The sequence below is a fragment of the Equus caballus genome, chromosome 14 (genome assembly GCF_041296265.1).
Source record: "Equus caballus isolate H_3958 breed thoroughbred chromosome 14, TB-T2T, whole genome shotgun sequence".
NCBI classification, from domain to species: domain Eukaryota; kingdom Metazoa; phylum Chordata; class Mammalia; order Perissodactyla; family Equidae; genus Equus; species Equus caballus.
The window spans coordinates 72,089,253-72,101,601 of NC_091697.1; the positions used below are offsets into that span (position 1 = coordinate 72,089,253).

General features: G+C 35.2%; 1 protein-coding gene across 2 annotated transcripts in view; it reads right to left on the bottom strand.

The window, feature by feature from the left end:
• Positions 1 to 838: 838 nt before the first annotated feature.
• COMMD10 (COMM domain containing 10) overlaps positions 839 to 12,349 on the bottom strand; it is a 169,696-nt gene continuing 158,185 nt past the window's right edge. For both annotated transcript variants that reach the window (XM_001503485.7, XM_070233221.1), the window contains 2 exons: positions 3,024 to 3,083; positions 839 to 2,042 (listed from right to left, as the gene is read on the bottom strand). In XM_001503485.7, the coding sequence (XP_001503535.3) occupies positions 2,004 to 2,042; positions 3,024 to 3,083 (99 nt within the window). In that variant the 3' untranslated portion in view covers positions 839 to 2,003. The remainder of the gene's footprint in view (positions 2,043 to 3,023; positions 3,084 to 12,349) is intronic.

A 12,349-nucleotide genomic window follows, 5' to 3' on the forward strand; every position in this document is an offset into this window, starting at 1 on the left:
TCAGCCCTCAAGTCAAGCACTCATACAAGAAATATTTATTTGCTAAGATAGTAGGTTCCAGTACCCACTTATCCCTCCACTCATCTTATTTCTATGAGTAAGTAACATGCATTTAATACTCTCTGGGGATGATATTTTCTTTGACTTGCATATCATAACAATGATGCTGCCTTAAGGAATACTTGCAATTAAATATATTTCAGGAATAATTATGTTCTTAGTTGGAATTAGACCTTCTACTTGGCCTTTCTTCAATGCCTTTGGTCAGACTTTCATGAAATAGACTAACAGAAAACTACCACATTTTTTGTATAGGTTTAGACATACTCTTAGAGAGTATAAAACCAGCTCTTTTAGGGGGCATAAACGAACTACTAATAGAAAATTTCATTTTGAACTATCACATTTAATTTAGACACCTACATTGGGAGTGAAGTCGGCCATTAAACAATGAAAACTTCTACGTATCTATATGCTCACTGTCAGGAAGGCCTAACAAATTCAACTTGAGATGATCTATGTTTTTCTGTACATAAGGAGAAGACTGAAAGAATATTTACCAAAATGTTTATAGTATTCAAGTAGTTGCCTCTGAGGACTGGCAGAACAGAGCATAAAAAAATAAGAGAGATCCCACAAGCCACATACAGAAATAAATCTGATTATATTATAAACATGTCTTCCAGATATCCTATCAATAGAAGTCTGAATTTATAAACTTTTCAAATCAATCAACTATGGACAACAACTATAATAGTTACTTTGCCAAATAATCCAAACTCCCAATTCTTCTAAGCCACAACATATAAGCACACATATAAATGAGTAAAGGCATACATTCCATATATTGAACATTTATTTGGGAGACATTTAACACTTGTATTACTCACATACCTCATATAAGGAAAGTGATTTAATTTCAATGGCTCTGTTTGTTTAACTATAGGACATTTCTGAAATGAAACTCCTTCATGTGAATAGTCATGTTTGAATCAATACATCTCTCTCTCTCATTTTCTCCCCCTCTTCCCCTCTCCCCTTCTCCTCCTTTCTCCCAATGTCCCTCTCTCCCTCCCTCTCTGGAAACAATGTAGGACAGATATTTCATTCATTAAAAAATGGAACTGAAATTATTTTTTCTTACAGGTAATAATATTCATATTTATATAAATTCATAGCATAAAATATTTTGCACTTCAGTTCAACTAATTTTAAGACATAAAAATGTTATTAACTGAAATTAACATATTTACAGAAAGAGAATGTAAAAAATATCTGTTTTGAAATTTTAAGGATAGCACTCATTACAACCATTTTTATTCATGATCTGAATCTGTCTCCCACAATACGAAGTGGATCATTATTAATCTGCAGTACAAAGAAAAGCATACAAAAACCTGGATTGTTATTAAATCGTTAAACTGAGACAGAAAATTAAAGTGCACAGAGAAGCTCACACTGGAATTAACTGATATACTACTAGCTCTATTTTAAATTTTTTTCCTACATTTTTTCTCAAGCAAAATATACTCATTATATTCAAGGAAAAATACCATAATGTATTTGATTGCATGTGGCTGCTTTCTTACTTTTTATTAATATAATTACTGAAGTTCTGTATTCTAAGGTACACATTATACTTTGTATCCATGGACCCTCCTTGATACATTAAGGTGTCATCAAGTATGTAAAAAATAAACAGGTCAGGAAATAGAACAAAAATAGGACAGTAAAAACAATACAGTATTCACTTTTGTTTCCTTTAATGCAAAAGTGTTAACAATTGCTTTCTGTTGGCTTATGGAACTAGAGAATATATATTAGAACCTTGGTACTCAGAACAATGATTTCCCATGGCTATTATTTGTCTAAGAAGCAATAAGCCATATAATTTACAAGAAGAAAGCTACTGAATCCTTCAGAAGACACAAGCTGGCAGTCTATCTTCAATGCAAAATAACAAGGTGGCAGGAGTGTGATGAAGAAACCAGTCTTTGAGAACATCATGTAAGGGAATCCAGCTGTGCTTGTATGGTCTCTAGCTATTTACAAAGGGAAAAAAAAAGAGAAAGTTGGTGAAGGGAGAGAAAGTCGCATGAATTGTTGTTTAGAAACACGCAAATAGAAGGGAAAGAATGGCACTGGCAACTATGCTTATTAAATCCATTCACATAGCAATAAAAATACCACTTACAAAATTTTTCTTTTTATGTGAAGATATTAGAATTCATGCTTGCTATCTAAGTTTTCAAATTGTAAAGGAGGATTTCTAAACACTACTGTTTTAAATATACCCAGCTGTTTCACTTTAAATGATCTCTACATAAGATTTGGGGGGTTGGGGGGTGGTAGTGCATTTTCCTGGATTACAAAATCAGTATTTGGAAAGAAACATGAAATATGCCCAAAGAGAAATCTTTAAAGGCCTGACATCTTCCTTTTCCCTTGGGCCCAGAAATTAAAATGTTTAACATTACCTATATTTGAAGTGCCAGCGTGGCTAGGTACCACACGGTTCATTACTTAGTGCTTTATATTAAAGCAACAATCCTACTGCTTTAATTAGAACTATTTCTATTTTGTTCTTGATTTAGTTTGTCAGATTCTCTTCATCTCGGCAATGGTTCCTACTGTGAAATATGAAGGTGTTTACAAGGAGAGTTTAAAGAATTTAGCTCCATAATATGGCATTCAAAAATAAGAATTCGTATGAGAGAATTATGTTAAGTGAAATAAGCCAGCAAGAGAAAGATAATCTGTGTATGACTCCACTCATATGAGGAATTTAAAACTATGGACCAAGAACAGTTTAGTGGATACCAGGGGAAAGGTGGGGTGGGGGGTGGGCACAAAGGGTGAAGTGGCGCACCTACAACATGACTGACAAACATTAACGTACAACTGAAATTTCACAAGATTGTAACCTATCAATAACTCAATAAAAAAAAAAATAAGAATTCGTAAAAATGAAGGAAACATTATTTAAAAACCCACATATCAGGAATTATTTTAAAAATACAGACCTTGTTATAGAAATCAAACAACTCCTTGTGACTGAATTCCACAAGAACTTTCTCCAGGCTCTGTAAGGAAGAAAAAGAAAGAAAGAAAAAATTTAGTTATATACAACTTACATTGCATTTTTCTCCTCTCCAGTCAGCCCCAGAATATGCCATATTATTCTCTGAGGGGTTTTGAAAAAAATACTTACCTGCCCTACTCAACCCCACTGTTCCTAGAACTCACAAATGCACTTAATAACACTCCTCTTTAGCAGAAGGTTTCAACTCTATAGGGACATCTGTTCTTTAAGTTGACTCCACAAAGGTTAATAAAATATATGCCAGCAAGAGAACAATTTCATCACCTATTTTTTTCGAGACAGAGATAATAGATGAGATTATATTTCATCTCTCTCAGCAGTCCATTTGAAATCTAGTAAATACCATTACACAAAGACACTGGAGGTGGCATATCTGATTGAACTCATCCAGCCATTAATGCCGCACATCAGCACAGCTGCTGCCTCCAAGTATTAATTTAACAGTTATGATCTTAACATGCTGAGATTGTTACCTTTTTTAATGTACAGACTCAGCAAAAGTTAACAATTAACATAACAGCTTCAGAGCTAGGACCTAAACACGCTCCTTCATTTCACCTCCCATCCGATAGAGAAATCTTTGTGGATGCTACAAATGCTAAGTGGTATTTTGTATGTATGCATGATGGTGTAGGAAAGTGCAACATTAACCCAACCCACCCTGACTGGCTTTTGGTTGATTTTGTAAACTGAGGCAACAACTAGTTTCTGAAGATTGTTCAGATATGTTTATTTTATTCAATACACCTTTGGGGAGTGAAAGTTAATGAGGAGAGAATGCCAAGAATGTGCTACCTGCTCTGACCACACTGTTGTGCTCACCTGACATCAAACAAGCACCATGAACTGAAGAAGTGGGAAACTGCTGCAAACAGACATTGACTCATGTATTTAACTGCTTGTGGTTATTTCCAACATTCTAGTAATTCTAGTTCGCAGTTTTTATGTTTACTTTTTTCCTGTTTTATTTGTTTTAATGATTTCCATTACAAAGACAACATTTTCAAAACAAGTTATCTCCAGCTAACTCCAGGAGAGTCAATGGGGCTATGTTCAGAAACGGCACCTCTCTTTTCATGAAGCCTGAACACAAAGGATCCAATTCTACACGCCTTCATTTTCTCTCATCCACCCACCTAAGTATTTAAGCTTTAAAATGAATGAAGAAGCATATCTGCTTCAAAGCCTCATCCTTTAGGAATGTCAGAAAACTAGAAATTTTTCAAACTGTATTAGAAAAATTAGTTGGCTAATTGGCATATATCATTAGACCACCACAGGCCGAATCAGTATTATCTGGCAGTGCTGTATTTCCTCATATTTCCTCCCAGCCGTTAAAGGGAGATGATGGGCCTAGGTTTAGCCTAAAGAAAAACAAGGCAAGTTCATTACTTTTCCCCCAAACCAAAAGTTAGGAGGGATTGAAGACTGAATCAGCACGTGCACAACTAATTTGCTGTACCCCTAGAGGTAGCAGCCAAGCTTTGCTTTGCTCTGTTTCAAGGTAGTTTTTCCTAAAAAGTTACAATGAGGAAAGAAAAAGAAGGTAACTTCGAAAACATACTTCTTAAAATAACAATAGCTAAAATAATTTGTGTGTGTGCATGAGTGTATATATAAATATAGATAGGTGTATATATTTTTTATATATACATATAGAAATTTAGTGTCTTGCCTTCTTGAAATACTTAGCCCCAAGAAGGAAAAATGGTGATACCTGAGATAAAATATGCCTATGTGTGGCATAATCACTGCTAGCTATTATTATCATTTCCTGTTCAATCCACGACTTAGAGAAGATCATGAGACTATGGGAGAATATGGGAATGGTTTTAAATGTTTCATGTCTATGTGTAGAGAGATTATCCTTAGAATTTGAGAATCTATGTTTACCCAAGGGATGGCCAAAGGCAGTTGTTTTTTAGGAGGGTAAGGTTGGAGCTTAGACGTGTAGGATAAAAAGGAAAGTGGGGCTGGGCAAGGCGCCCACACCCCACATTGTCATGTTCTGACATGGAACCCCACAGAGTCTAAGAATTTTAAATTCAGATCTGGGCTTCCAGGATAATACAAAGGTATCTTATCAAGAAAGAAGTACAGAACACGTTTTATTTAACAGTTTGGTAACTTTATTTACGATTTTAACTTTAGACATATGGTCCATGGCCTCCATTTTTACCCTTGCTTCAGGTCCCACAAATATTAGGAGTGGGCCTGATCAAAATTCTTACTGGGACCATAGCATTTTTAGGAGGACACACTCTCAGCTTTCTTTAAGAATATAACTAGGAAGGTATATTCAGATTCACTTGTCAAACCAGAATCCTCTCTCTAACTTCACTGTTTACTCTTCAGAAAATCTATGTAAGGTGCTAGCCATTAAGGAAGCATGTTTTCAAACAACTTCTCTTCAGTTTAATGTCTGGACACAAATCAACGGCAGTCCAGACCCAACAAGGATGTAAGAAAAGCATTAAGTTTAATGAGAGTTCAATTATGAGTATTTCAGGGGTGCTTCTGTTTGGATTGTCTAGCTCTACATACATCTTACTTTATTTTATATACTTCTGGCCTTTGACTCAACTCCTGGTCCATTAGTATCTTTGTTAAGGGAAGAGGAGAAAAAAATAAAATGAAATTCAAACCTACCATCTCAGCTATCAGCAGCAACTCTAACAATAGGCTTTCTGGAGGAAGAGGTAGAAAAATCTGGCTAAAGTAGTTTTATAGGCTGAATTTGACAATGGATTTAATTTATCCATGTGCTTCCTGTTTATTACTGTCAATAGATAATGAGGCTTGATTATTTAGTCCTAATTTTTTTCCCAAAGAGTCAGAAAGATAGTCTGGATAATAAAATGTAGCCTATTATGTCATACTAAATAAGAAGGGAAATATCTTAGAGGCATAAAACTACAGTCTCAAGTCATCAAAATGCATTGTCATCTTGTCAGTTATATATCAAAACTATTTTAAACTTGAACTACATAATTCTAATCACTCAGTGAAACCAAATAAGTATATATTTCTAATACATATGTGTATGTATTTTTAATATATATGCATATATTTTTTTACATATACACACACACTGTAGATAGTACTGTACTTTACTTTTTACATAGTCAAGTGCTTAGGAAAATAGTTTATGAGAACATACATACCTATTCTTCTAGTAATCAGGTACAAAGGATATTTTTATATAAGGAAAACTGTATTTTAAGTTAAAAAATTTTTAAAGAAATTGATAATTCTAACAGAGAGTTTATATTGTCTTCCCAAGAAATATAATGACTAGACAAATAATACAAATTATTTCTAGGAGGGCTTTTTGTTGCTTGTTTAACAGGAGTAGCAGTGGATACTGCTATTATCCAGGACAACTCATGGGAAACATTTACTAGATTTGGTAAAAAATAAAAGTCAATTTAATGATAGCTATCTAGGCCAAGATATTGTTATACATACCCTTCCACATAAATGAAGAATATTTTAAACATAAAAATGAAGTCAGTAAATAAGACATTGTTTTGCTTTATTTTGCTTTGCTGTTGTTACTGTTTTGTTGGGGGCAGAGAGGGTGGTTGATTTGTACTAAGTCCTCCCCACTATCGCATGGTCCCTCTTGAGACAGAAGTACCTATATGTGTGATGTTTTGGAGGCTACTGCAAACAATATCTGCTCATGTGAGAATAAAGCAGGAAAACATTGTTCTTAGTCTTTTATTCTTGGTTCTACACAATCTTCCTTAATCTTTCTATTTTTTTTCGCCATAAGACTCCCCCAAAATCTCTGCTCCAACCAAACTGGTGTATTCACTGTCTCCCAAATATCCCACACTTTCCTGCTTGTTTTTGCTCACGTGGCCTCCTATTCCCAAGGTAGACTGTAGTTCTAAATGGGTAAGGTAAAACAAAAAGGCTAAAGGAAAATTTAAGTGAATACCTCCATAACCTTGGGGTATATAAAGATTCCTTTAAAAAGTCATGAAAATACATAACTATATAATCTTTAGTTAGCAAATAAGTTGTTAGTAAATATACTAACCATAAAGAAAATGATTGATAAATCAGAATATATTAAAATTCAGAACTTTCATTCATCAAAACATATCATCAAAAGGTTGAAAAGATTAGCCACAGAGACTCATATCCAGAATACATGAAAAATCCTACAAGTCAATAAAAAAAGAGATAAAACTCAGTTTAAAACTGGACAAGAACATATATCAAATCATTATGTTGTACACTTAAAACGAACATGATGTTATGTCAATTATATCTCAATAATGAAAAAAAAGCCACCTGGGTGGCAGTGTTTGGCTGGGGAGGAGGAGGAAACTATTAAGAGATTCTTATGATGCTAGATTAGATTGTCAGAAGGGACTCCAGCTAATGTGAATGATCTGAAAGCCTGGCTGGTGGTGGAATGTAAGGGGGTTGGGGAGGAACTAACAATTAGTGACAACCCTTCTCTTGGTAGGTTTCCCAGCAGTTTCCCCAGCTGAGAGGGGTGGGTCCAGTTGCCCAAGAGTGCCCTGGATTGACAGGCTTGCTGTGATTAAAAAAAAAAAAACCACAAGAGACTTGAACAGGAACTTCACAGAAGAGGATGTCCAAACAGCCAAAAACATATGAAAATATATTAGTAACCATACTGCTGGAAGGGATGGAAATTTGTATAACTACTCTGGAAACTTGTTGGTATTATTTACTAAAGCTAAATATATGTACACCCTATGACCAAGATATTCACTCCTAAGTATTAATAATTTGCTCAATAGAAATGTACACATTTACCATTTGCACCATGAGACAGGTACAAGAACAGTGATAGCATCATTATTCAAAAGAACCAAAAACCAGAAGTAACCAAAATATCTTTCAACAGAAGAATATATAAATAAATTGTAGTATAGTAATATAATAGAATGTTCTACAGATGTGAAAATAAACTATAGTTAAATACAACATCATGCATTACTCTCACAAATGTAATGTTGAATATCAGAGGCAGGCACAAAAGAACAATACTGATTGATTTTGTTTACATGAAAATTTAAAAAAACAACAACAAAAAGGATTCTAGAGGGGCCGGCTCTTGGCATAGTGGTTGGGTTCACACGCTTTGCTTCAGCCACCCAGGGTTCACAGGTTTGGATCCTGGGTGTGGACTTACACACTGCTCATCAAGCCAGGCTGTGGCAGCGTCCCACATACAAAATAGAGGAAGAATGGCACAGATGTCAGCTCAGGGACAATCTTCCTCACCAAAAAAAGGTTTTAGAGACAAACGCTTAGGTGGTAAACTACAAAGTAAAGCCACAAAGATATTACCAGAAGTATCAGAGTAGTGATCACCTCTGGGTGACTGGCAAGAGGAGGTAGTAATTGGGAGGAGGCATAAAAGAGGCTTCTGAGGTAATGGCAATAATTCATCTCTTGATCTTGGTGGTTGGTAAAAGGGTGTTCTTTTTTTGACAAATCATTGTGCTCTTTTTCTGTATGTGTGTTATATTTCCCCCCCAAAAAGGGAAAAAAAAGATGGCATTGTTATGTGTGAAATTCCTTTATTCATTTTTACTCACTAAATATGTATTAAATGCCTGCGAGGCTTGTTCTAGGCACTATGTATACAGGAATGAGCAACAGAGACAACTTCCAGTTGAAGAAGATAGACAATAAACAAGATACGTAATAATAACAATAATGATCATCATCATCATTATAATTCACATACATACATGTAGAAATGTTTGTTGGTGATAAATGCTAGGAAAAAAATAAAGCAGGGATAGGGAATTTGTGTTTATGGGAATGGGTGGAGATTTAAGACAAGGTGGTCAGGGAAGGTCTCACTGAGATCGTGACATCTGACTTAAGATTTTGAAGAAGTGAGGGAGTAAAAAAGACAATCCTCAGAATGGGAGAAAATATTTGAGAATCATCATCTAATAAGAGTATAATACCCAGAATATATAAAGTACTTCTATAATTCAATAACAAAAAGACAAACACAATTTAAAAACAGGCAAAGGGCTAGAAGAGGCATTTCTCCAGAGAAGATATATAAATGGCAAGTAAGCACATGAAAGATGATCAACATCATTAGTCATTAGGGAAATACAAATCAAAACCACAATGAGGTATCATTTCATACCTAATAGGAAGGGTGTAATTTTTTTAAATGCAGGAAAAAACAAGTGTTGGTGAGGGTATGGAGAAACTGGAATCCTCATACATTGCTAGTGGGAATGTAAAATGGTATAGCAGCTGCGGAAAACATTGATAGTTTCTGAGAAAGTTAATCACAGAATTACCACATCACCCAGCAATTACACTCCAGAGTATACACCAAAAAGAAGTGAAAATAGGAACTCAAACAGATACTTGTACACCAATGTTTATAGCACCTTTTCAATAGCTATTTAAGGCAATATGTTGACATTACAGCAGTTAAAATTTTGATGAAAAAAGAGGGTAGAGGAAGTAAGACCATAAGGAATACAGAGACGCTGCTCAGAGTAGCGCATCTGGTACTCCCCCATCAACCATCAGTTTAGGCCCTGTTATGCGCTGAATTGCGTCTCCTCAAAATTCATAAGTTGAAATCCTAACACCTGGTACCTCAAAATGCAACTGTATTTGGAGATAGGGTCTTTCAAGAGGTAATTACGGTAAAATTAGGTCATGTGGGTGGGCCCTCATCCAATATGACTGGTGGCCTTATAAGAAGAGGAGATTAGGACATCAACACACAAAGGAGACCATATGAAGACACTGGAGGAAGACGGCTATCTACAAGCCAAGGAGAAAAGCCTTAGAAAAAACCAATCCTGTCGACACCTTGATCTCAAACTTGCTAGCCTCCAGAACTGTGAGGAAATAAATTTCTGTTATTTAAGTCACCCAGTCTGTGGTACTTTGTCATGGCAGCCCTAGTAAAATAACATAGGTCCTACCATCTCTTCTGGGATGGACAGAAGAGAAGATTTTAACAGCAATGGAAAGCCATTGGGGGGTTTTAAGTATAAGAATGATATAATTATATTTATATATTAACAACTCATTTTGGCTTTTATTTGTAAATGGATTAGAGTTGGCCCAACTGGATGTGGAGAAACCAGTTAGGAGCCTACTGCATTAGTCCAGGCAAAAGATAGTGACTTGATCTAATGTGATGGCAACAGTGACAGAAAAAAGTGAAAAAACTTGAGATACGGTTTGGAGGTAGAAGAGAACACTTTGTGACAGATTTGAGATGAAGAGGGAGATGAAGGAACAGAAGGAGTCAAGAAGGACTCTCAGGTTTCTGGTAGGAAAAACTAAATGGATGCAACTGAGATAGGAGACTCCAGAGGAGCAGATTTGAAGAAAGGGAGAAGCAACAGTCCGGTTTCAGACATCATTAGCTTGATATGTTTGTGAGATTCCCCTGAAAATATATGAAATAAGTCTGGTAAGCCAGAAAAGAGCTTTAGGTAAGAGATATATTTTGGAGTTACGGATACACTGATATTTAAAACTGGACGAGATTGCTCAGGAAAAGAAAGCAGTATGAGAAGAGAGGGCAGGCTGGGGCTGAACCCTACAGAATTCCAATATTTGGGGTAGGTGTGTGTTCCATAAATGATGAGTATCACCAGGTTCACAAATGTTCCCTGTACGGTATGTGGAAATGCATGGTGGGCATTTATCACCTGAATCAAAATAATTTAGTACGTTAGTTTACAGGCAATAAAACTGGGTGGCTTATTTTTAAATATGCCTTCAATCTTCCATTTTCCAGGAAAACCCATTAAAGTCACTAATATTGTTAACTAAACATACACAGACTAGAAGATTTACTCTCTTTCTTCTGCCTTACACATATAAGATTACAACCAAGAATCTATTTAGGAAATTCATTACTTATGTTGTCTAAGCTGGTCTCATTCATTAATACCAAACTTAGACTTTCCACATCCTATCTGAAAACACTGCAAAGTGAAAGTGAAAGTGCAAAGATTAACATTCTGCCAATTTCTCAAAAAAGAAGAAAGATGTATTTGTTCACCCATTCCTTTTTATTTTTAATTTGTAATCCTGTCTATGAGTACCTGGATAATGTTGCACATACACATTAGCAAAATTCCCATGGAAATAGAATTTAGTAAGGTCTTCAGGGAGGTCTAACTTGATGAAAGCTGACAGTAAAAATATCCTTTGCTTTCCCATTAGGTAGGTATTAGGAACATGCATACATTTCCAAGAGAAAAATGCATTAGCCTCTTCACAAATTATGCAAGCAGAAATATCCTCTAAATAATATAGACATAAACTAGATAAGAATTAAACCAAATTTACATTGCTTAGTTTTTAGACTCAAGTTGGATATCAGAATTAGACATGATACAACTATCTTTTCACCTAGAAAATCAGGAGTGGAGGATCCCAGTAAAAGAAAAACTACTAATCTCTTGTCCTAGTTAAATCTAAAAATACTCTGCTATGTACTTAAAGAGGAAGTTTTCTCCTTTTCAGTTACAGAAATGAAGGAAAGAGATAAAATTTAAGTAATATTTCAAGTTCTACTGAATGGGTTTATAAAAGAAAAATTATTAGTAACCATTTACTAAATAAATACATCTATAGATTATATTCTCTACAACTATAACTATATGCAGTTATAGATCATTGTAAACATATTCCAGTATGTCTATTATTATTTGTTGACTATCTTCACTATTACTGTTCATAAAACTAGGGATATAATTTAAGCTTCTATTATAGACTGAAAAACCATGAAACTCTACTCATACATACAAACATTAGCCATTTCTGTCACCTATAATATTCAGTCATTCAATAAACATTTAAAGAATACTGACACAGAGATGAATACGCCATGGGAAGCAGAATACTCTTGACCAGAGAAAGGCCCTTTTCCAGGTAGACAGGTCGCCCTTTACAGCTAAACTCCCAACTACAGGAAGAATGTACATGGGACAGCGAGGGAGGAAGGGATCTTCTGCCCATCTGTCAGATCAAAGGAATCAATTTTGGCAACTGAAGGGGTAATAGATGCTACAACGAGCTCTGATTCAGACAGTACCAGCTTGAGAAGATGCAAGCAAAAGCATTCGAGGTAGAGGGAAACCAAATTTCCACTTTTCTGTGAAGCAGCTTGACTATATGATCTCCCAAAGTTCTTTTCAATTCTGTGACTTGAGGATGCTGAAAGGCACACCCATATAATCAAAGTAA